General features: G+C 43.5%; 1 protein-coding gene across 1 annotated transcript in view; it reads left to right on the forward strand.

Annotated features, from left to right (window-relative positions):
- Positions 1 to 26,390, forward strand: part of BAIAP2L1 (BAR/IMD domain containing adaptor protein 2 like 1) — a 191,229-nt gene that overhangs the window by 66,289 nt on the left and 98,550 nt on the right. The window contains exon 2 of the mRNA XM_082262453.1: positions 16,733 to 16,808. Within this exon, the coding sequence (XP_082118579.1) occupies positions 16,733 to 16,808 (76 nt within the window). The remainder of the gene's footprint in view (positions 1 to 16,732; positions 16,809 to 26,390) is intronic.

The raw sequence follows: 26,390 nt of genomic DNA on the forward strand, positions 1-26,390 counted from the left end.
ACTGGCAAATCACAGAACATCGCTGGGTATGTGTATTGTAGATACCACAGCAGGAGTGGCAGCCTTTAAAGGAGTTGTAAAATGCATTCTATGCATTAGGATGAAAAGCCTTCTGTGTGTAGCAACACCCCCTAATACTTACCTGAGCCCCATCTCTATTCAGCGACGTCCGGGACTCTCCCTCCTGATTGGCTGAGACACAGCATTGGCGCCTTGGCTCCCGCTGCTGTCAATCAAACGCAGCCTATCAGGAGAGAGAGAGGTTGAACGGCAGCTCTGTGTCTGAATGGACACACAGAGCTTCAGCTTGGCTCAGGTGCCCCCATAGCAAGCTGCTTGCTGTGGGTGCACTTGACCGGAACGAGGGATCGGGGAAGAGGGGGATCCGGGCTGCTCTGTGCAAACCCACTGCACAGAAGGAGGTAAGTAGAACATGTTTGTTTGAAAAAGAAAAAGCGAGACTTTACAATCGCTTAACCGGTTGCCGACCGCCGCATGACTATATACTGCGGCGGTCAGCCCCGGTCAGGCAGAGTGACGTATGGGTACGTCACTCACCTGTCACTGACTTGAGAGCCAATTGCGGGCGGGCGCGCGCCTGCCGCGGCTCATTCACTGACAAGTCAGTGCGTGTGACCGGCGGACCCGATGGCCGCCGGTCACACTACGATCGCTCCGGTGAAGGGAGAAAGGCGGAGCGGCTTATGTAAACAAGCCGCCCGTCATTCTCCCTGGTGTAAAAATGAAGATCAGACGGTTCTACTATGTAGGACCGTTGATCTTTGTTTTTACACCAATAGCCATGTCCCTATACAGTTAGAATCATGCCCCTAGGACACACTTAACCCCTCCCTCTCCAATACAGTTAACCCCTTCCCTGCCAGTGTAATTTTTGCAGTAACAGTGCATATGTATAGCACTGATTACTTCAGTAATGTCACTGGTAACCCCAAAAGTGTCAAAAATGTCAGTCAGATAACTTTTGCGCAAACCAATCAAAATACGCTTTTTGCGATTTTTTTTTTTTTTTTTTTTTTTTTTTTTTTTTTTTTTTTTTTATACCAAACATATGTAGCATAAAACAAATTGGCCGAAAATGTTAAAAAATTTTGACTTTTACATTTTTTTGGGGGGGGAATTTCATATAAGAAAATGTGAAAAATAGTTATTTTTGCAAAATTGACGCTCTTTTTTTGTTTATAGCGCATGATCAAAAAATCGCACAGGTGATCAAATACCACCAAAAGAAAGCTCTGTTTGTGGGAAAAAAAAGGTTGTCAAATTCGTTTAGGTACAGCATCGCACGACTGCGCAATTGTCCGTTAAAGTCACGCAGTAAAAAATCGCAAAAAAACCCTTGGTCTTTTAGCAGCCAAATCCTCCGGTGCTTATGTGGTTAAATCGTTACAGCTTGGTCATCTGCCTTTCCCCAGCCTGCAATTGGCCAGTGAAGGAGTAGTAGTAGACTGTCCCGCACCTCCTGTCATTATGTTCCTTGTCACCAAGTGTGTAGTCAGCAGAGCTAGATGGGCTCCTAGTGTTTTCTTTCTGTGATTAAAAAGCTGTATTGAAATCCCACACAGTGATGTCATAGCTGACTGAATTCTCCCCTGCTGGACTACAGAACACATTCCCTCCTCTGCAATAACAGAAGTATTGGCTGATAACAGTGCCAGAAATCTCTCGCCTCTTCTGCAGCAGAGGCAGAATTTATAGCTCTCGACGGAGGGTAAGGCGCTCACTGGATTTCTCTTAGGATCAACAAATATTCTTTGTGCCTTCTACCTTTTAACATACACTTTTTAAAGTTGAACTCCAGGCACAAAAATGTTTTTCATATTCCTTACCAGCCCCAATGTATAAAAAATCTACTTTGTGCTCATCAAATGTATTTACTAGAGGTGTGCTGAAACTGAAAATGCAGGATACACTTGGCTGAAAACAAAAGACAGTTTTAAATAAATATATTTTTATATAGAATTGTATTCATCTTTTTAATTCATATCAATTTAAATGAATATGAATTTGTCAGCCATTACTGGCACCTTTTTGTGCAAGAAAAATATATCCCTCTAAATTCTTCATATGTCTTCACACTGGTCTGCTGCGTTTCTGTTGTGTTGTTAAAAATTCTGCTTGCTGCATTTTTGGCCAGTTAAAAAAAAAAAAACACACCTCCCCATTGAAAATGCACCCATGTTGCATTTTTGATGCGGTTTTTGAGTCACATGATCTATGAAAATTACACCATAAGCTCAATAAAATCATGGAAAATTGGATATGGAAAGATTGGGAGACAAGGATTTCGGGCACTTGAATTTTCATAAAATTGCTTTTTATTAAACAAACATTTTAAAAACATTTAATGATACAAGCAGATGAAAAAAATCTACATTGAACATGAGACCAGAAAACGGTCAGCAGTATCAGATATGGTTTTGCATGAGGTGCTGGACCTTCATATAGTATAGGAATAGTTATGTACAGAACAAGTTGTATTATGCATACATCCAATGTAATATACTTCAAAGCAGACAAAAGCTGCCGGCAGACACCTCGATGCTGAGGGTGCCAGTCAGCAGAGTCGGCCGAAGTTTACAGTAAATATATAGTATACATTACTCATGACAGTTTGCTCAACATGTTTCGCCTTCTCGGTGAAAGCTTCGTCTGGAGCTTAGTAATTGTTTTGTCTGTACAGTGTATATTCTGAACTTTTTTGGGTACTGTAACGAGGAGGACTGAAAGACGGTCATTGAGCTCATAAATGGGGGAGCCGATGTTCACAAGGAGTGTAAATACAAACGCTCCTGTGTATTTGTATCGATCCTGCAGAATACTTTGTTAAGATAGAGGTAAATAAAACCTGCCTTGAAAGTGGCAGACACCTGTTGAGCCAAATTCCGTCATATATGTCCTCCCCGGATGGGGAACCGCCGCCATGACGGCGTCATGGCGGCGGTTCCCCATCCGGGGAGGACATATATGACGGAATTTGGCTCAACAGGTGTCTGCCACTTTCAAGGCAGGTTTTATTTACCTCTATCTTAACAAAGTATTCTGCAGGATCGATACAAATACACAGGAGCGTTTGTATTTACACTCCTTGTGAACATCGGCTCCCCCATTTATGAGCTCAATGACCGTCTTTCAGTCCTCCTCGTTACAGTACCCAAAAAAGTTCAGAATATACACTGTACAGACAAAACAATTACTAAGCTCCAGACGAAGCTTTCACCGAGAAGGCGAAACATGTTGAGCAAACTGTCATGAGTAATGTATACTATATATTTACTGTAAACTTCGGCCGACTCTGCTGACTGGCACCCTCAGCATCGAGGTGTCTGCCGGCAGCTTTTGTCTGCTTTGAAGTATATTACATTGGATGTATGCATAATACAACTTGTTCTGTACATAACTATTCCTATACTATATGAAGGTCCAGCACCTCATGCAAAACCATATCTGATACTGCTGACCGTTTTCTGGTCTCATGTTCAATGTAGATTTTTTTCATCTGCTTGTATCATTAAATGTTTTTAAAATGTTTGTTTAATAAAAAGCAATTTTATGAAAATTCAAGTGCCCGAAATCCTTGTCTCCCAATCTTTCCATATCCAATAATTCAAATGTAGGATAGGGCCCTCTTCAGATGATATATATAATGACCCAGACTGCTGCTGTCTGGTGAGTCATGTGTTTTTGGAAAAAAATCATGGAAAAATCGCATGTGTGTTCGGCACCATTATGGGCACCTTTTTCTCTTCCTGGCAAAATGCCAATCACACCATTTTCAGCCGATATGTTTTGGCGTCTGAAATTTCTGTGTATCTCTAGTCTTTACAAATGCAGAGCTGTGGGAGGGGCCCAGGAGGCTCCACCCACTAATTGCTGCCTTCAGAGAACTAGAGGGGGCTGCTACGAGACCCGCACATGGAGAGAGCGAGAGTGACTGGTCTGTATTACAGGAAGCTCCTACAGAGGCAAAGTTTCACACGCTATTTATTACTGAAAAGAACTAGACGAAATACACAATTACATGATTCTTCTATTTAGACAAGTTTTGCTTATACCGGAGTTCAACTCTTTGACTCTCATGTTGTAAATGAGGGGATGAAACGTTTGGTGACTTGACATCTCTTGCTTGGCAACCCATCTATCTTTGAACAGCTGTATTTATGGTAACAGACTAACAGTACAGTACCTGGAAATCAGCACAATGCATCTCCACCATTGGTCAAATCACTGCGGAAAATCTCTTTACCAGCAGTAGAACAGCATGTCTTATAAAGTCGAGTAACACCTGTCTGATCGTTTATTTTTCCAACACTCTGAAAAGTGTGTTTTATGAGATTTTGAAGTTTTATTTCCATTTTTCCAACATTTAGTGCATATTTGTGACTCAGAGCGGTCCTGAGAAAATGTTTCCTTTGGGACAGAACAGAGGTTGGAAAGTGCAGTTTTCTCTCTCTGTCCCTCATTTCATATAGCCTTAATCTGCGGTTTGTGTCGGGACTTTTGACCCCAGATGCTTAAAGCTTGTGTAAATAGCTAGAGGCTGGAGCAAAGGGGCTTTTGTACTAGTTATTTCAATATGGGTGTTGCACAAACATTCAGGGAATGGAAGAATAAAGATTGCCCTGTATACTGAAAAAGGAGTTGATAACTTTGAGTATATATTAGATTGGTTTAGTGGCCTTTTACAAGTTAACATTTGAGCTTTTAAAAGAGAATCTTTTTTTAAAAATTATATATCGCAGCGCTTGCATTCAATAATAAATAAGAACATGTAAAAGTGCAGAAAACCATAAGACCCCTTTCACACTGGGGCGACCTGGTCGCCTGACAAGTCGCCGTGGGTCGCCTGCCATAGAGCAGCACAGGACCCGTTCTAATAGGAGCGACACAAGTCGCTCCGACTTAGAAAAAGGGTCCTGAGCTTCTTTGGAGCGACCGTCATTGACTTCAATGATATGAAGTCCGTGCCGGCCGCTCCGAGGTCGCGGTGCGAGCTGCGCACCGCGACTTCACAGGTCGCCCCGGCAAGTCGGGTCGCCCCAGTGTGAACGGGGTCTAAATAAATATGTTTCCACAAAAATGTAAAAAGTGTCAAGTGACTAAGAATACAAACCAATATTCACATAATTACAAAGTGCACAGTGCTAAGTGCAAAATAATAAAGTCCCAAACTTTGATAATTGATACAGTCTTGTTTCAAAGTGCTACGTGCTTTACAGATCAAACTTGTCAAGGCTCCAGCGTGCTTGAACTCTGTGTTGATCCCACAAGAATGTGCTCCACACTGTGAAGTGCCAAACTCCCCTCTTGTGCTCCTACTCACCAGAAATGATGACCCTATGGGTCAGATGGAGCCTTTTCTAGAGAGCATATATCCAAAGGAAGGAGAACCATCCAAGACAGGGATGCCAGATATCTGCCACTTAATGGACCTTTTAGGGTCTCGTCCCAAATAAAATAAGCACTAATGGTAAATTACTGCTGACTGTATTATTAATGTAATCAATCTAAAACACATACAAGCTTTAAACGTTAAAAAGTGCATCCGGACAGTGATTTCCTGGAACGCCGTGTCCGTGCGTTCCACGGACGGCAGGAAGTTTTTTAAAAGAGAATGTTTAGGAAAATAGAAGGTTTGAATATTTGCCAACGAATGCAGTTGTACCTCTGTGAAGTGTGTACCTTTAAAAAAAAAAAAAAGTCTGTGTGATAGAAATAGTGGAAGACATTGGTGAAATCTGTAGTGTAGAACTTTGCTACAAAATAAGTTCTTGGTTGTTGACTTTATTGATAATTACAATAAACTTGGTAAGGATCATTCATACTGATCTACTGCCCCAGTTCCAATGCTACACCTGTACAGTTGTGCATCCAATGGTCTAATTGTTAGTCACTATCATTGAGCCAATGCATGGCTAGTCAAATTAAGGGGGAATGTCAGAGGGGATACCTACAAGGTAGCCCTATTCCAGAAAAGCATTAAAAACTTGTCTATGTTCTCTTATAACAAGCACTATATTATGTTCTCCTCCAACTACCTATCCAGACACTTAAGGCCACATTTACATGGGCACTGAGGCCCATGTATCATGAATCAGCCAATGGTTTGTACAACTGAATCTGCCAGATATTGCATGCAGTCAGCCCATGTAAGTCTATGGAGACCCACTATGGGTCTCTGACTCTGCCACTTATAATTGGCTTTCTGGCGGGATAGCTCCTGTGGGTTAAAACACCTGAGCTCATCTCTAGTGCTGATTTTACCAGTTTTTTTGCAGCAAGTATATCTATAGCATATATAAAGTATATCTAAACCCAAAAACATGTCTGGCTTTTTTTTTTTTTATCTTCATTACAATGGGGGGGGGGGGGTTACTAGTATATAGAAGGAAGATGTCACTTCCAAGTCACATTTAGTGAAAGTGATACTGGGATGATCTTACAGGTATTTACTGTACTTTCTCAAAATGATCTTGGCCTATTAAAGGAAAATGAATGCAGCTATCACGTTCTAAGAGGAATTTTGCCTAGGCGGCAATGGTAAAGGGAGGGGGCAGGGAGGCTAAAGTGAATGAAAGTCTGCTTGAATTACAGGTAAGAACAATACATAAAACTTTTGTTCTTGGGCTAAGTTGTTTTTAAGTACATGAAACTCTGGGTACTTTGGTACTTCCAAATTCATAAGAATCCTTTTCACCTGAAATTATTTGATTTGCTGACTGGCATAGATTAGTAGATGGTTGCATTATAGTAGTCACCACGAAGGCTGGGGTCACACACATGCGAATTGGATGCAGGTTTCCCCGCTCTCAATGGAGCTGGTTCACGCCATTCCTGGGCGGCCGCGGTCCTCCTTGAAAAAGGGTCCTGTGCATTTTCTGGTCTGATTCAGGTGTAAATTCAGACCAGATTCGCACCTGAATCAGTGAAAAGGGGCGCACTGGACCCCCTGCTGTGAACGACAGCCGTAGCATATGTGAACAGAGCCTAGAGCCTCTTTCACACGGATATACATACATGTATATCTGGGCTAGGGCTGCATTTGCCCACATGCTGATGCACAGTTGTTCCATGTATCCCTATGAAGACAGTTCCATTCTAGTCAACTGGGATCAAGTGGCTGCGAGAACACAGCTACTGCTCCCAATTTGCACATCCATGTAGGTGTGGGTGAATCGTGTGTACTTATCCAAACTGCATTCTGGGACCCGCACCCACATGGCTGTCAAATTGAAAGCAGCGTGTGTGTCCAGACAAGCGGTGTGCCCCAATTTTTATGGATGGGATTGGATACATGGAACACCTGTGTATCCTCATGTGAATGAGGCCTAAACCTGACATCTGCAGCTTTGAAGATAATTGTTTCATCATTGTCTCTGTAGATTCCCCTCCATCTATCAATTCATCTCTAGATTTATGAAAACCTGTGCTGAGAAATATGGAGGCTGCTATTAAGCATGAGATCAGGCAACTTGCATTTTAAAAAGGGGAGCTTAGCAGTGGCTTCCTCCATAATCTGAGTTTCATTTGGAGTAAAAAGTTTAGGAAGATTCTTGGAGCAACCATTTTACCCAAATGTATTGGCTTGAATTGTATGGCTGTTATGAACAACACATTTTCTTTCACTTTATAATCTAGCCCATTGGTTTGTCAATCTTCAGCTCTATGGCAGTGCAAACTGAAAGTTCATTTCATACTGCTGTAGTTGTATTTACCTCTGATCCTGACAAAAGAACTGTAAAAACCTTGCAGGTACAAACATAATATGTGTAATAGTATGAGAACCCAAGAAAAGACTGCGCAATAAGGAGTAAGCAGTAAGTTATTTGAATAGTGCTGTAGGTGTAACTGAGTACAATAAATCCTTGGATGTGAGTGGGCCATGAGAATATCTTGAAGTTGTAAAGATGCCAAAGATAAGGAGGAAAAAATGTGCCAGCAGTTTCTCAAGGGTTTAGTAATCTTTCTGGCCACTCCTTTATCCAGTTTGTATACCCTACACCAAGAACAGAACACCAGCTGATCAGATTTGGATGTATAAGATTTTAACTCAAGGGGGCACTGCATGCCTCATGATACTTTAATTTTCATCTTGGCGTTCCTCTTGTACAGTTGGCTCTCCTGTGTGCTAAATTCCTGTGGTTGCCGGTATCTGAGCCTGTTGAAACTAGGGCTGGTTTGTTCTCAGCACTGACTGCTGTCTTCTGTACTACACAGAGAATGTGGTTGGATTGCACAGAACCATGTGAGAGACTGCTCTTCTACCCAGCAGTAATGTGAAAAGCCAACCTTTTAACATGCCATGTTATCTGGATGTCCTTAACATTTCCTACCTGACTTTTCTTGTTGCCTGCAAATAGCCTGTAGACACACACACACGATCAAAAAAATCCAGTTTTTAAAGCGACCTTCTGATAATCTGATCTTTAGTACACCGGTTTCGTCTGGAAATATCCAAAAAGACGAACTTTTTTCTTGTATGATACCAGATCGTACAATTTTCATGTGTTCAGTACAGTTTTCATCCGCAAATACAGTACAGCACATTACATCACTTCTGATTTTTTTATTCTGTTGTATGAGAATGCTCGAACTTTAGTAACTTCTTAATTTTCAATATGAAGTCTAGCCTGCACAGAAAAAAAAAAAATGGACGATCATTCATCCGATAATCTCCTCGTGTGTGTACCAGGCTTTAGGTGGAAGATGAAGGACTTCACCCTCATGTAGGAGTTCAGTCTAAGTATTATCACCTAGGGTTCGTTTACACTAGCAGGTAGGTCAACCCCATGGTAATTCTGACCCTTCTGAAAGTGATAAAGATAAAAAGACAAGGCGCCTCTAAGTTCAGTAGGCTCTGAGTATTTATTAGGTTAAAAGTATAAAAGCACTCACATTTGGTAAATATGACATGGGCATAGCAAAGATCTGTCTGGAGTCTTCCTATCCGCTGTGCTGAGTGGTTGCAATGGGGACATCCGGTGATCCGCTTCCTGTAGATGCGTCCTTTCGTCTGTGTCTCAGCCTGGTCGGCATGAGATTTCCTGAAGGCAGGGTGTGGACGCAGCGGCTGGTGTCCAATAGAGCGGGTGGTGGGTGGTTACATGTTTCGGAGCTCATCTCCTTCGTCAGACCTCCACCCGATGGAGGTAAAAGGACATTTATATAGGCAACTGAAATCCTTATTAAATGGGACAGGTGCATTCAGGCAGAAGATAATTGGATAGTTAATTGATACCAGCATGTGCATACCCTGAAAGCTGGTAACCATCGCACAATTATCGCACATGTGAATACTGCATTACCATGTTAAAAATATTTTAAAAATGTATAAAAATATATATTTAAAAATAGTCTAACCTTGAAAAAGAAGTTTTCAGATAAAGACTACCCAGCGTCTTTGGTAGAGGGGGTCTGTGCTTTGTACGACACCCCCGATCCGAGGAAGTCTATAAAAACCAACAGTCAGGGAAACATCATACGCTTTACAACCCAGTTCCATAGTCAATACAAACGCAGGGAACATATTATGCGCAAACATTGGTCAATACTTCAACAGGACCCTCACCGGAACGAAGCCTTTTACCTCCAGCGGGTGGAGGTCTGACGAAGTAGCTGAGCTCCGAAACATGTAACCGCCCACCACCCGCTCTATTGGACACCAGCCGCTGCGTCCACACCCTGCCTTCAGGAAATCTCATGCCGACCAGGCTGAGACACAGAAGAAAGGACACATCTACAGGAAGCGGATCACCGGATGTCCCCATTGCAACCACTCAGCACAGCGGATAGGAAGACTCCAGACAGATCTTTGCTATGCCCATGTCATATTTACCAAATGTGAGTGCTTTTATACTTTTAACCTAATAAATACTCAGAGCCTACTGCACTTAAGAGGCGCCTTGTCTTTTTATCTTTATCACTTTCAGAGCAGCTTCTCCTCCCCAGTGCTGCCGAAGTGCAGTGTCTCACCTAAAACCTGCTGTATTCCACGGAAGCGCCCATACAACAAACCCTTTTTCTCTAATTCTGACCCTTCTACTGTTCTCTCTCAGCAGTCGGTGGTGTACACATGTTGCGACCGCGATGTATTGCTTTGTGGCCGCTGCATGAATTAGAACTTGTTGCATTCAGCAGGCGCTACCACCCACTGAACGCAACTCATTCAAGTAAATGGGGTCATCCTGAAACTGCGCAATGCATGTAGTTGCAGCACAGTAGTGTGGCATTAAGGGGGTTAAAACAGGTGGTGAGGATGTGATACAATGCCCTCACTGCCCATAAAATTCACTCTAAAGAGTGAGCTGAACATCCCTCTTCAGAGTAGCGCAAGTGTAAATGAGGCTTTAGGGCTCTTTCATTGAATTCTAAAGCAACCTTCAATGTGCTTTAACTAAGCAATCGTGTTACTGAGTGTTTTTAACTTGTTGCACAGGCATTTAAGTTGTCAGGCAATGTTCCTCAAATGCTCTCTAAGATATGTTTTTCTTTTTTTTTTGCAAGGCTAAAATGGAAAATTATCTCTCTTGGCACTTTCCAACTGCACCTTAAACTAGCTGTAAACACCATAGGTGTGTTTACTGCAAGCTTGTGGTATCAGTGAAGGTTAATGGAGGTTGTTGTAAAACATCAACACCTGCTGAACTCTGCAGGCAGCATTGCTTTTGCCTCGCTGAGATGTGTACTCCAGTCCACTCCCTCTCAACAGATTTGAGTGGCATTCATAGGCGGTCGGGAAGCATTAATGCGACCCAGTTGCCTTTTTTCAACGCCTGCGTGAAAGAGCTCTTACAGTTCTACCCTTGATTTCAGTTTTAAAGCAAATAAAGTACAATAGGCCCCTAGTGCTCCTGCCACAATGTGCAAGTATGGTTAGCAGATTTGCGTGCCTCAAAATACCACTACCCCACCAGTGTATGGATAACGGTTACCACAGACACGACTATTGGTGCTTTCCAGTCTCTTAAAACAAAGCAGTAATAGCCTCATTATCACCCAGTGCATCCCTCTGTCCCCTTTGTATTTTAAAAAGTGAAACTTCACCCAAAAGAAGTTCCGCTCAGCCCTTTGACTGCTACATCTGCTTCTGCTAAAACCCAACAGACCTACTAGCCGGAGCACTAGGTGAAAATAAAGGCCTAAAAGAGAAAACGAATGCACCCACCACATCTAAGGAAAAGGGGGGGGGGGGACAGGACGAAAGGAAGGAAATAGGAGGGGAGGGAGCGGTAGTGGGAAAGGACCATCCACCCTTACCAAAGAGAGTGTGTTTGGGTGGGTTCAAGGGAGGACATAAAGGAAGGGGGAGCCCATAGCAACATAGCTATACATGAGGTAAGACAAAAAAATACACAAAATACGATATTTCAAAAGGATAAACCAAAAATCTAACGAATAGATAAAATATCTCACAAAAGTGAGTACCCCCCTCCCATTTTTGTAAATATTTTATTCTATCTTTTCATGTGACAACACTGAAGAAATGACACTTTGCTACAATGTAAAGTAGTGAGTGTACAGCTTGTATAACATTGTAAATTTGTTGTCCCCTCAAAATAACTCAACACACAGCCATTAATGTCTAAACCATTGGCAACAAAAGTGAGTACACCCCTAAGTGGAAATTTCCAAATTGGGCCCAAAGTGTCAATATTTTGCGTGGCCACCATGATTTTCCAGCACTGCCTTAACCCTCTTGGGCATGGAGTTCACCAGAGCTTCACAGGTTGCCACTGGAGTCCTCTTCCACTCCTCCATGACGACCTCACGGAGCTGGTGGAGCTTGCGCTTCTCCACCTTCCATTTGAGGATGCCCCACAGATGCTCAATAGGGTTTATAACTGGAGACATGCTTGGCCAGTCCATCACCTTTACCCTCAGCTTCTTTAGCAAGGCAGTGGTCGTCTTGAATGTGTGTTTGGGATCATGCTCTGCTTCTGTATGTCACGGCACATGTTGACATTCATGGTTCCCTCAATGAACTGTAGCTCCCCAGTGCCAGCAGCACTCATGCGGCCCTAAACCATGACACTCCCACCACCATGCTTGACTGTAGGCAAAACACACTTGTCTTTGTACTCCTCACCTGGTTGCCGCCACACACGCTTGACACCATCTGAACCAAATAAGTTTATATTGGGCTCATCAGACCACAGGACATGGTTTCAATTATCCATGTCCTTAGTCTGCCTGTCTTCAGCAAACTGTTTGCAGGCTTTCTCATGCATCATCTTTAGAAGGGGGCTTCTTTCTGGGATGACAGCCATGCAGACCATTTTGATGCAGTGTGCGGCATATGGTCAGAGCACTGACAGGCTGGCCCCCCCACCCCTTCAACCTCTGCAGCAATGCTGGCAGCACTCATACGGCTATTTACCAAAGTCAACCTCTGTATGTGACGCTGAGCACTTGCACTCAACTTCTTTGGTCCACCATGGTGAGGCCTGTTCGGAGTGAAACCTGTCCTGTTAAACCACTGTATAGTCTTGGCCGCCGTGCTGCAGCTCAGTTTCAGGGTCTTGGCAAACTTCTTATGGCCTAGCCCATCTTTATGTAGAGCAACAATTCTTTTTTCAGATCCTCAGAGAGTTCTTTGCCTTGAGGTGCCATGTTGAACTTTCAGTGACCAGTATGAGAGAGTGAAAGTGATAACACCAAATTTAACACCCCTGCTCCCCATTCACATCTGAGACCTTGTAGCACTAACAAGTCACATGACATTGGGGAGGGAAAATGGCTAATTGGGCCCAATTTGAACATTTTGACTTGGGGGTGTACTCACTTTTGTTGCCAGCGGTTTAGACATTAAGGCCCCTTTCACACGGGTGTTCCGTATGTCCGTATATCACCCCATCCGTTTGCGGGTGATATATGGACATAATGCATGTCAATGGGATTGCGGATGTCAGCGGATGACCATCCGTTGACATCCGATTTGCTTCCTTTCAGTTCTGTTCCGTTTTTTGGAACGGAACAGATCCCTATTTTTTCTTCAGTTTAAAAAACGGAAAGGACGCAAAATCGGATGTCAGCGGTTATTTTCACTAAAGAAATGTAGCAAAATACATTTTGATTTGGGCCCTTAGGACTACTGCTCTGTTTTAGGAGACTGGAAATTTTAGCAGCTGTGCTGGAATGACCATATCGGGCCTAAACTTTATAGATCTCTTTGTATAGATAAATATGCTTGTGTAAGGCACGTCATACAGTAATTGCTTCCCCAACCCCCTGCTCAAAGGACCCAATTCCCCTATCCACACACACAATGCGGATGGAAGAATTGCTCCTGTTGTGGTGTTGTGTTCTGACGGTGGGGATCCTTACCCCCCACCGTCTGAACATAGTAGTTCTGGAAAAATCCAACAGGCTGGCTGGTTGTACAAAAGTCGATCGGTAGATCGACTTCTGTACAACCAGCCTACCCATACATGGATTGAAATTTGGCTGGTCCCTGCTGAACCAGCCAACTTTTGATCCCTGTATTGTGTTCAATCCTTACAGTTCAGGGATAGTTTATTGTATGTGAAGTTGATACATGGAATTTGGACTGCGGCAGCACTGGTTTACATGAAAGCACTTATCTTTCCTTCATAGGACATAAACCTTTCTTGTGACGTAGATAATGCCAAGACTTCTCTGCCTAAGAATGTTAGTGATTAGTTTTGTTAGTGTGTAAATTCTAACAATGAACTTCTTACATGCTCTTCTTTGGTCTTGCTATATCTGTTTTGACAACTGCAAGAAAAAGAAAAAACCTGTAATCCTGTCCGAAATCTTGTCAGCTGATAACTAGAAGTACAGAGTTTTTGTTTTTTAACCTTAATGCAGAGAATGCATTAAGGTAAACATTTAGTGCCGGGTCACACTTGTGCGATGCGGGAAGGCTGCGAATATGCAGCCTGTTCCCGCATCGCAAACGCACATCTGGCAGTTCACACTGCCATATGCGATATGCAGGGGGTGTCAATGAAATGTTAACGACACCCCCAGTTTGATCGCATATCGCAGTGCGATCTGACAGTTCGCACAGGATCGGATCGCACAAGTGTGAACCACTGTGCAATCCGATCCTGATGCGGCTGGAAAAAAGGGTCATGTGCGTGTTTGGTGCGGATACAGTGCGAATTCAGCCATACAAAGTGTATGGCTGAATTCGCATCCGCACCTCCGATCGCATGTAATGAAGGAGCAGTGCGCTCCAAATTACATGCGATCAGCGCACTCGCTATAGTGTGAACCGGCCTTTAGGCTTTGGAACCACTTTAACCACTTTACGACCGCCCGCCCCAGTTACAGTGCGGGAGGCAGCCGCTCCTGCGTGAACCGCAGTGACTATACGTCGGTCGCGCGCTGCCGTGGGCGCGCTCCTGCCCCCACTCGTCAGCAGGGAAGCCGATGCAGCACACAGGTGGCTCCGATTGCCGCCTGACATCCGCGATCGTTCCCCGCTGAGAGAACAATGGTCAGCTGTTGTAAACGGTGTCAAAAATGTCAGTCAGGGGTCCGATCTGTCTGCCGCAATGTCACAGTCCTGCAAAAAATCAGATCGCCGCCATTACTAGTAAAAAAAAAAAAAAAAAACAATAAAAATTACATAAATCTTTCCCGTAGTTGACGCAATAACTTTTGCGCAAACCAATCAAAATACGCTTATTACGATTTTTTTTTTTTTTTTCCCCCCAAAAAATATGTAGCAGAAAACAAATTGGCCTAAAAATGTTTAAAAAGATTTGATTATACCTGTATTGATATCTCTTAATAAAAATCTTTGAAAGATTTGATTATTTCGTTTTTTTTTTTTTTTTTTTTTGGGAATGTTATATAGCAGAATGTGAAAAATATTATTTATTTTTTCATAATTGACGCTTTTTTGATTATAGCGCAAAAAATAAAAATCGCACAGGTGATCAAATACCACCAAAAGCAAGCTCTATTTGTAGGGGGGAAAAAAAGGACGTACAATTTGTTTGGGTACAGCATTGCATGACCGCGCAATTGTCAGTCACGCAGTGCCAAGTTGAAAAAAGTGGCCTGGTCATTAAGGGGGCAAATCCTTCCGGTCTTAACCGCTTGCCGACTGCGCACAGTATATTTACTGCGGCAGTCGGCCCCGGCCAGGCAGAGTGACGTAGGTCTACGTCGCTCGCCTGTCACTCCTTCCAGAGCCAATAGCGGGCGGGCGCGCGCCCGCCGAGGCTCGTTCACGGAGGAGTGCGGGAGTGTGACTGGCGGACCCGATGTCCGCCGGTCACACTACGATCGCCGCTACAGCGGGAGAAAGACAGAGCGGCTTGTGTAAACAAGCCACCTGTCAGTTCTCCCTGTGTAAAAGTGAAGATCAAACAGTTCTACTATGTAGAACTGTTGATCTCCGTTTTTACACTAGTAGACCTGTCCCTACACAGTTAGAATCACGCCCCTAGGACACACTTAACCCCTCCCTGTCCAATACTGTTAACCCCTTCCCTGCCAGTGTCATTTTTGCAGTAACAGTGCATATATATAGCACTGATTACTGCAGTAATGTCACTGGTACCCCCAAAAGTGTCAAAAATGTCAGTCAAGGGTCCGATCTGTCCGCCGCAATGTCGCAGTACCGCAAAAAAAATCGCAGATCGCCGCCATTACTCGTTAAAAAAAAAAAAACACCAAAAATGACAAAAATCTTTCCCTTTGTTAGTAAACGCGATAACTTTTGCGCAAACCAATCAAAATACGCTTTTTGCGATTTTTTTTTTACCAAACATAGGTAGCGTAAAACAAATTGGCCGAAAATTTTAAAAAATTTTGATTTTTACATTTTTTTTTGGGGGAATTTCATATAAAAAAAAGTGAAAAATATTGTTGTTTTTGCAAAAATTACGCTCTTTTTTTGTTTATAGCGCGTGATCAAAAAATCGCACAGGTGATCAAATACCACCAAAAGAAAGCTCTGTTTGTGGGAAAAAAAGGACGTGAAATTCGTTTAGGTACAGCGTCGCACGACCGCGCGATTGTCCGTTAAAGTCACGCAGTAAAAAATCGCAAAATAACCCCTGGTCTTTTAGCAGGAAAATCCTCCGGTGGTAAAGTGGTTAAAGTGGTTAAATGTGTGATGGTCCATTTTAAGTGAGTGGAATCGGTTTTCTGTTTTGGGTCATCAAACAGTACATATCTTCCAGTTTTAAATAATGCCTCAGGGAATGCTTTGCCTGGGGTTAGCAGATCTTTAAGCACTGCCGTGGATGGAGTGGTTTTCCCCATTGTGGTTAGTGCAAAGTTTTGCTATGCTGTGGCGAATTGCCATGGTTAAGGACAGCGATATCCGTATCTAAACACACCTGCTTATTCTTGGTTAATGTGGTGTTCAGTATGGACTGCCAGAGGCACCTAATATACTGTAAAAATTGGAAGATTAGTCTCCTGTACATCTACTTTCTAAAATATAAAGGTAGATTTAAATAAAACGTTTAAAGTCTTCTAGCTAACACTCTTGGTAATCTGTATGTCAAAAAAAAAAAAAAAAATGTAAAGTCGATTTTTTATCACAAATTAATTTACAATGTTAAGCCTTCGTAGTTCTTTTGAGAAAAGAGTAGCACAAGGTAGGTATGATAGATTAATAAGCACTAGTTACCTTTTGGACATTGATTTTTATTGATATGTGAACAGTTGAAGTAATTTATGTTCTGTATTTATTCACTTTAAGTGAGATTCTATTTCTTGTATATTTCAGAATGTTATGGACCAGTTCAACCCCGGGTTAAGGAATCTGGTTAATTTGGGAAGAAATTATGAAAAAACAGTATCTGGTAAGTTTCAAAACTTGATTTAAAAGAAAAAAAATAATTAAACCCAAAATGTAATATTCCTGATATACCATGTATTTGTATGAAAAAGTATCCTGTTCTCTTTGTATTGCTCCCTTTGTGTGAAATCCCTGGTGTTCCTGCCAGTCCCTCTGCTTTTCTATTAAACACTGACCACACTAAGCAGGAGAGCACCCCATGGTCAGCTATCTAGCTCTGCTGGGAACTCAGCCTGCTCTCTAGCAACTATCAGGCTTGTCCTGCCCCCCCCCCCCCCCTGTGCAACTGAGAACAGAGATTGCTACGACTTAATTAGAAATGCTCATGAAGAGTGAAATGTTGATGTTGTGCACCTTGGCAAAAAATGATTTGTCCCACAATGATGTGCGTTCTGTATGGACGTTTTTTTTTAGAATTTGGGCCAGGATCTTGAACAGTTTACATTTGTACTCAGTGGTGTATTTAGGTTTTGTGCTGCCCTAGGCTTGAATAAACTTGTGCACCCCCTAATTTAAATATGACCCACCCCTTCCTGTAAAGGCCACACCCTTCCTGTTTCTGTCCCATTCTGTCATCTGTAAACCACAGACCACAACCACAGTGTATCAGTGCCCATCAGCATAGCCTCATCAGTGCCCATCAGTGCAGCCTCATCAGTGTAGCCTCATCAGTGGCTATCAGTGCCCATTAGTGCAGCCTAAGAAATTTGGGCTTGTGTTTGCTGCCACTGATTGTAATTATAGGAATATTTCACTTATTTGTATAATGACTAGGACGTCCAGAGTCATTATACAAATAAGTGAAATAATCAGTGGCAGCAAACAAAAGTCCAAATATCTTATAAGATTGGAGTAATCTTACTTTACTAATCCTGTGCCATATTGGGATAGCACATATGAGGTGAGCAGGTCCAAAATATTATTGCCATCATATACAAATCAAAGTCTTAATTGTATATGATGCAATTCAATATGCTCGCTCAAGGACAAGGAAGTTTAAAGAAATTAAATATTATTGACAGGATGCCTGCCATACCTTGGGGCGGAAGAGGGTAGGCGGAGCATTAGGGAGTGCCACACTTATTAGCATTGGCGGCCGGCGGGCCAGTTGTATTAAGTGTGGTTGGCGGCCTGCGGTCTGTTCGAATGTCCTCTCCGGCCAGTATTATCATACTGGCAAGTAGCAGTGTGACCGGTTTATGGGGGTGCCAGACTGATTTGCCTCCTAGACCCTGCCCTCTGGCCCAATTCGCCCCATAAGACTGACACTATACTAAAAGTGTAGCGCAAGCTTGCGGGGACCCTTTTCATGCGGGAGCAGGGAGGAGGCTGTTTTTTTTTTTTTTTGTGCGGGTGCAGCTTTTTTGCTGCCCCCCTGCAAAGTTCCGCCCTAGGCCTGGGCCTTGTTGGCCTAGGCCAAGATACAGCTCTGTTTGTACTGTTACATTTCAGAGGTCTTTCCTGTGCATAATGGACAAGAGAAAGTACTTTGTATAGCAGAGTTTAATGTTTGGTTAAAGGATTGGTGCAAAGTTGAAGGTTTTGTTTGTTTGTGATGATGCTATCTGGTGGTCTGACATTGTGAGCTGTATGAGATGGTCTGCATCCCTCACACAAGGGCACTGATCTTATTAGTTTAAATGCATGTCCAAAAAACTCCTAACTTCCATACTGAGAGATGGGGGCAAAGATGTACAGTAATTGATGAGAAGAATTTCTGCCCCCAGAATATTTGAAACAAATGTAAGGGTTTGTGTTGCTAAGGACTGGACTGGCGGGCTGGTCACTTCATTTGAAGCTTCTGGTGGTAAAAATAAAGCAGTAGAAAGCGGTGTTTTGTCATGTCATGTTATGTGCACAAATGTTCATAGTTTAGGCAACAAGCTTTGTGAGCGCTCAGCTCTCATGTCTAGGGACAACTTGGACCTTATTGCAATTATGGAAACATGGTTCAAAGATTCAAATGAATGGTAAAAAAAAAAGGATACCAGGGTACACACTTTACAGGAACAGAGTAGGGAAGAGCGGAGATGAAGTTGCCATATATGTCAAAAAAACATAACGCACCCATTAATTCTAAAAAACAAATGAATATGACAACCCCTGGATCTGCCTTCCAACCAGAGAGAGTTCTTCCCTTGGAATTTGTGTAGTAGACAGACTGAAGATGATAACTTGTTGATTGAAGAGAAAACTCAAATGGCAATAAAGGGAGAGGTTTTTGATTATCGGTGACTTACACATGATTGTCATTAACTGGAATTCTCAAACTGCTGTTACAACCAGGAGCAGAGATGTAATGGAATCCCTGAATGGGGTTTCTCTAAAACAGTTGGTAAAAAGGCCCAACCCGAGGTGATCTTTTTTTTTTTTTTTTTGCTGCTTACCACACGCATCTTCCTTGCATACAAAGGACTCTGCTTTATAGAGCGCATGGTCCTATCAGCTTGTTAAATTCATCGGTATATAAAGGAGGGAGAGGGGAACCTTTTTAGAAGGGGTATTTCCGGGGGTGATGGGACGGTGGGATTGAGAGAATGGGGTCGTGTATTATGTTTTTACATTTTCTAGATGAATAAAGGTTTACGGTTTCTGATTTTTTTGGTTCATATAACATGGACTAACACATGGCCCAGACTTTATGGCACCAAGGGATTGGATGTAACTAGAACAGGGTGATTCCACAAATTTGACCTATTTTGTTTTCTTGGACAATCCACTTCTGCTGTAAAATATTCCATTGTAAAATGTCCAAATACTGTAGCTGCTGACTTTTAATATTAGGGCACTTGCCTGTCCAGGAACCAATCGGCGATCGGGTGCTGGTGCCATCATCTTGACTAAGGGAAACCAGCAGTGAAGCCTTGCAGTTTCTTGCTAATCGCGCTGAACATTGGGGATGGGCCAGAAGCGGGGGGAGAACTGAACTTTCGGCTCAGTTTGCCGCAGGGAACTGAGACGGAAGTGGGAGCAGGTACCTTTTTAAAACCAGGTATCTGTTCACAAACAAGCAGAGCTTCCTCTTTTTGGTGGGCTATAGCAGTGGTCCTCAACCCTGGCCTACAGGGCCCATTAACAGGCCAGGTTTGCAAGATAACTGAAATAAATCCCAGGTGATATCATTTGCTGCTCAGTGATTGCAGTATTCTAGTCTGCATCTCCCAAAGGTAATACTTAAAACCTGGCCTGTTAGTGGGCCCTGTAGGCCAGGGTTGAGGACCACTGCGCTATAGATGTTGGCTATGTGGGCTATAGGTGTTGGGGTATGCTCCTGACTTCACACAGAACTGAAGAAGTGGTTTGGATAAGGTGTGGACCATCTTCAACATTACAGAACAAGTCACATTGAATATAACTACGGTATTACTAGCCATATCTGAAATTGGCAAATAAAAAGAGAAGTTTAAAACAGAAAAGAGTGCAGACATTGAAATGTGGCTCACTAAGATTATTGTGGACAGATGATCTAAACTTGAGGTGTTTGGCTAAGGAGGATAACTGATGTGAGGCATAAAGCAAATAAAAAGATGCTGGAGGAGTGATTGATGCCTTGTGTCATGATACTGTAGAGGAAATATATTTTTATGACCAGGGCTTTGTTTCTCAGAGAATATGTGCAGGAACTCCCCCCTTCTGAGTCACCCCTTGTCTCTGCCCCTACCCACCTGCTAGTACCGTCACTTAGTTCCACCCCTTACCTGCCTCCCAGTACCGCCTCTTTTTAGAGAATACAGAACCAAGTATCATTCTGTTGTGCCAAGTCATTTGTATGGAACTAGTTAATTATAACAAGACAAGCTGCAAAATAGATCCCCTTCAGCCAGCAACAAGAGATCCTCAGCAACAGTAGATCCCCCCACAACAATACCCCCTCCACAACAAAATACTACCCCAGCAACAATAGATCCATTCCAGCAACAATAGACCACCAGCAGCAACAACAGATCTCCCAGCAGCAAGCATAAATTAACCCTCCAGGAGCCAGTAATAATAGACCTCTCTCTCAATAGTACAGTAGATCCCTTCCAGCAACAACAGACCCCTCTGGGAATATAAGACCCCTCCCAGCAACAATAGATTCTCCACCAGCAACAATAGACCCCCTACACACAAAAAGATCCCCACATGTGGCAATAGATCCCCCAGCGGCAATCATCAATAGACCCTACAGCTTATCCCCAGCACCCCTTGCCATTACATACATCCAGTGGTAGAGGTGCCGGAACTGCGTTCCCCCTGAAAAAAAGCCCTGGGTATGACGCTATTTGGTGGTAAGGTGAGGGATTTGTATAGTGTCATGCCATTGTCCGTGCCTTAAACTATCATTTCTGATTAATGTTACACTGCCAGTACCTGGTACGCTGGTGTACCAGTTGCTATTTTTTTTCTCATCTTAACAATGCAACTTGTTAATTATTACTACTAATTATACCAAAATTGGCACTGTACATGTGTTCCAATTTTTTTCTTTGCTATAAATATGATTATAACAACTCTGCATTAGAAACTTCCTCTATGCTTTGCATATCTGCCAACAGTATTGCCACGTGACCACATGTATCTGGAATATCCTGTTTGCATATTTTTGTTTACTATATTGATTTGTTTATTAACCCAATCACTTCTGGAACCTACATTCCATAGTAACAGTCTGCCTGCACAAGAGTTCATACAATAGATTGGAAGTATTGGTTTCCCTCTGTTACTTTATACCAGTGTTTTCCTTGGTTTCTTTCTGATTTGCATGCTATGGTAGAAGTTCCCTGATTTGACTGGAGCAGTGACATAAATAGCTTAGAGAACATTTGTGCAGCATGAAAAAGTATGTGAACCTTTTAGAAATAAATGGTTTTGAACACAACCATTAAAGTGATTGTAAAGGTTAATTTTTTTTTTTTAAATAACAAACCTGCTCTACTTACCTGCTCTGTGCAATGGGTTTGCACAGAGCAGCCCTGATCCCCCTCCTCTTTGGCCCCACGCTGGCACTCCTGCAGAAAATGTATTGATGTACAAAACCTTTCTGCCTTTGGAACCACTTTAAACTTCACAGTGCTGGAGGAAAAAGCAAGTGAACCCTTGGTGTTATTAGCTGGTCGAACCTGCAGTTGACTTCAAGCAAGTGATATCGGTAGCTCTAGATCAGACCTGCACGATGTGCAGCAGGAGTTTTTTAACCATTCCTCTTCATGCTTCAGCTCAGACGCATTTATACAATGTCTGGTGTGAGCCAGTTATTGGTGGATTTAGTTCAATGCTTGGGGTCATTGTTCTGTTGCTAACTAAGCTTTGTGGACAGCCACGCTGCCATTATCCTGTAGAATATTTTGGTAAACTTGAATATATTTCTTTTTCGTTCATTGACAGACACAGCTCCTGATATTCTAAGCCATTGGGTTATACTATCCCCTACAGGAGTAGGACACTAGGCAGAAAAAAAAGTCTGGCTATGCCTATGGGCAGTAACAGGGGGTATACTCCCTCTCCCTTCTATAGAGCCTCAGTTTTTTTGTTTTGTCTGCCTATTCACGAGTAAGGACCTAGCTCCTTGCTGGGATCTCTGGTCCTAGCAATTTTTTTTTTTTTGAGATAGAATTTTTTTTTCTCCTGGATGTTTCCTGTGAGATCTACAATCAACTGCCAAACTGGGTGATGGGCTGGATAATCTAGATCCAGTGGTCACCCCAGTCTGGCCAGCGCGCGCGTGTGCGCAGACCTCAGCTCCTCGGCCGCGACATAGCCCCACTGGATGGGGGCTGACCTGCGAGGTCGCATACAACTGGGTCTCAGCGTTCCTCCTGGCCGACAGCCCCCCCATTTTCGATTGAAGAGGGGTTCTGTCTGGAGCAGTGCCCACCCGGTTCCTGGTATGGTGAGTAGCTGTCCTCCCTCTCCCCCTGAAGGGATTTGGAGTGGACGTGGGCCTCCTAGGGAGGGTCGGACCCCCGTGTTCCCCTCCTTCCTGTCAGGCACCCCCCTTTTCATCTTTTCCCCCATCCTACTCTCCCCCTCCACTTATGCTGGGGCTGTTTGGGTGGTCTCTCTCTCTCTCTCTCTCTCCCCCTCTCTCTCTCTTCTTTTGGCCTCAGTTTTGCAGGCTGCTGAGGGGCTGTTCTCTCTTGAGGGGTGTTTTTCTTTAAACTTTTATTTTTTCAGACAGGGCTCCTGTGTCCTGGTTATGGGCACTTATGTTTAGCCTTGGGTTCGTTTCTCCACCTCTCCTTTTTTTTTTTTTTTTTTTTTTTTCGGCACTGCTTTTGGATGTCCCAGAGGTTATGATTTATAGAGTGCTGTGTCCATCGATGAACAAAAGGTCAAATGGGATTTTTGTAATTACCATAAAATCCATTTCTCTGAGTTAGACGGATACAGCACCCACCCCTCCATGGAGTTCTGATACTTCGAATTACTGCTTGCTACTAAATTGATTACCTTGAGCAGAGGGGGGTTATATATCAAGCTGGGGATGTCCCATGGGCGTAGCCAGGTGTTTTTGTTCTGCCTAGTCCTACTCTTGGAGGAAGCAATATAACCCAGTAGTTATGATATATGTAGCACCGTGTCTGTCAAACACAAGTACAAAAATCCAATTTTTCAGTTTTTCTGTTTCGTATTGATGGGATTGGTGTTTGAGTTTATAGATCACACATCCAAGATATTTTTAATAACCTAACCCTGCTTTAAACTCCTTCATAGCGTTATCCCTGACTGTCTGGTGTGTTCATTGGCCTTCATGATGCTGTTTGTTCACTAAGGTTCTCTAACAAATCTCTGAGGGCTTCATAGAACCGCTTCATTTATACTGAGATTAGTTTACACACCGGTGGACTCTACTAATTTGACTTCTGAAGGCAATTGGTTCAACTAGATTTTAGTTAGGGGTATTAGAGTAAAGGGGACTGAATACAAATGCACGCCACACTTTTCAGATATTCATTTTGTAAAAAAAAATTTGAGAACCATTTATCATTTTCCTTACACTTAACAATTTGTTTTTGGTTGTAAATAAGGGATGAGCTCAGGCGTGTTTGGATCCTAGTCCCAACCCACCTCAGCAATCCCGCCAGGAACCAGTCACTGCACATTGCCACTTATAAGCAGCGTGTGTGTGTGCGGCTGCGGGTCGGGAAATGCCTCAATGCCTATGATTGGCGGTGTGAAGTGATGGCTTCCTGGTGGGATTGCTCGGGTGGGTTGGGACTACGATCCCAACCACTCCTGTGCCCATCCCTAGTTGTAACCTGCATGACAAAATGTGGAAAATGTCACTTCACTGGATGCATATATAAGGGTTTACAACCACTTTACCTAATGAATGTTAGCTATTCACAAAATATAGAATACAAAGAGCGCTCAATAGTTCAGAAGAAACATATCTTCCCTGCCTGGCTGAGCTGTTCAAATGGGTTATATGGAGTTTCTATTAAAAAAAAAAAGGCAGTCTAAAGTTTTTTTTTTTTTTTTTTGTAAAAGTAATATTTGTTAGAACTGAAAACAAAAGCTATAAAACCATTTTACTACTTTACTCCTTAAAAAATGCTGCTAGAACTCCAAGTCAGAAAGCAAGACACCTTTTTTTTTTTTTTTTTCCCCCTAAAGCAGTGAAAAGATTTCATCACTCCAGCTGCTGGCTGGAAATAGATATGCTTGAAATATTTTAATGTTTCACATGACCGCATATGTATACAATGTTATACACTCAGTTTCTGCATTTATTCATTTTGAGGTTCCATTTTTAAAATTGAAAAGTCAGTTCATTCTGCCAAGCAGGGTCTATTTAAAGCTAGAAAGCGTAGCCATGGGCAGAGCATAGTATCTGGATCGAAGTGAAGTTATCCTAAATAATTAAGACCTTGTGTGCTGCTCAAATGTAGCAGGTTGAAATTTGATGTGGTGTATCAAATACTGAAGCAGTTTAGATAGATTAAGCGTACGGTGTCGCCTGGACTTTCTAAAATAACATTGTGCAGATTCCTACCTACTGCCTAGGCCGTTCCTCATGAAGATTTAGGCCTCATGTACACTGGACGTTTGAAAACCCCTTCTGAGCGCTGGAAAACAAAAGTTAGTGGTTGTAAACCCACTTTTTTGACATTTGCCTATAGGTAAGCCTTAATATAGGCTTACCTATAGGTGCTATAAATATCTCCTAAACATGCACCGTTTAGGACATGGGTGTCCAACCTTTTGGCTTCTCTGGGCCACATTGAGTGTAGAAAAATTTTCTCTGGCCGCATATGAAATATACACTATAGTTAAGGTATATAAGTAATAAAATGCCGCCGCACCCTTCCCGCGCGGCCGCACCCCCCTGCACTAATTTAACACAACTAGAGGATGATCAAATGAAATGGAATGAGTATACAGAGGGTTACTTCTTCTGAGAGATATTAAAGGAACACTCTAACCACCATGACCACTTCAGTGATTTGAAGTGGTCATGGTGGTAGGAGTCAGAAACACTGCACATGCTCACATCCCCCTCCTCCTCCGAGGCAACCTCTGCCTACCGTTCGTTGGAAGCCGCTGTGGCCATGCCCCTGACCCGACTTCCTTCCTCCCCAGCAAAAAAAAAAAATTGTCAGGGGGCAGTGGGCCGCATTGCAGTAGCGGAACTATCAGGGTCGCAGCGGTCGCGGTTGCGACCGGGCCCTGGAGTTCCGCTACCTGAGGGGGGGCCCGCCAGCCCCGTTTTCTTACAGCGGCCGCGGCGTTAGGGGGCCCGTCCGTCCGCCTGATGACAGTACGCTAGTGGTGGCTGAGCTGAGTGAGTGAGAAACTAGGCTGGATGCCGCCTTCCCCGATCGTTGTGCGGGGGGGGGGGGCAGGGAGGAGAGGTACAGGCATGACATGTGTGCAGTCAGTGTAAAGCAATCTACGAGTACCTGCATTCTGCTGCTGTGCTGCCTGCACCGCCCTCAGCCCTGCCGATCCTCCAATCCGAGAGAGGGCTGATGCAGTGAGGCAGCAGGGGTGGTCAGTCACTGAAAGTCAGCTGACCAGCTGACACCAATAGAGTGCAGAGGGAGGAGGAGTTCTCCCCTCTGCCAGACGAGTGTGAAGAGACTCCATGCTGTGTCTGCCTGGCTGGAGTTGCCTGAGCCTGAGTGAGGGGGAAATCGTCTTGACTCGACTGACTGCTAAAAGTAAGTGAACTTCAACTTGCCTTCCTTCCCAAACTCCACCCTTGCTGGCTTACTGGAATGCTGCCTCTTAATGATCCCATCCCATGCCTGGCACAGAACAGATCTCATCCTCTACAACAGAACTTTTGGGGGTGTAGGGATGAGATCTGCGGTGGTAGGGGGATGGGATCAGTAAGACAGAGGTAGTGGTGACACCACATCCAACCCCTCCTCCACCCCCCCCCCCACCATCGCTCCCACTGATCCCTCTCCACCATCACCCCTTCACCACTGCCATTGATCCCACCCCCCTCCAATCCATCACCCCCTCTCATCACCGCCATTGATCCCACCCCACCATCCACCCACCCCCCTCACCATCGCCGCCACTAATCTCACTCCCCCTCCCCACCACCGCCGCCCCTGATCCCACACCCCTCACCACCATTACCGCCCCTGAT

Source organism: Pelophylax lessonae, assembly GCF_965119305.1.
Source record: "Pelophylax lessonae genome assembly, chromosome: 6".
Lineage (NCBI taxonomy): Eukaryota > Metazoa > Chordata > Amphibia > Anura > Ranidae > Pelophylax > Pelophylax lessonae.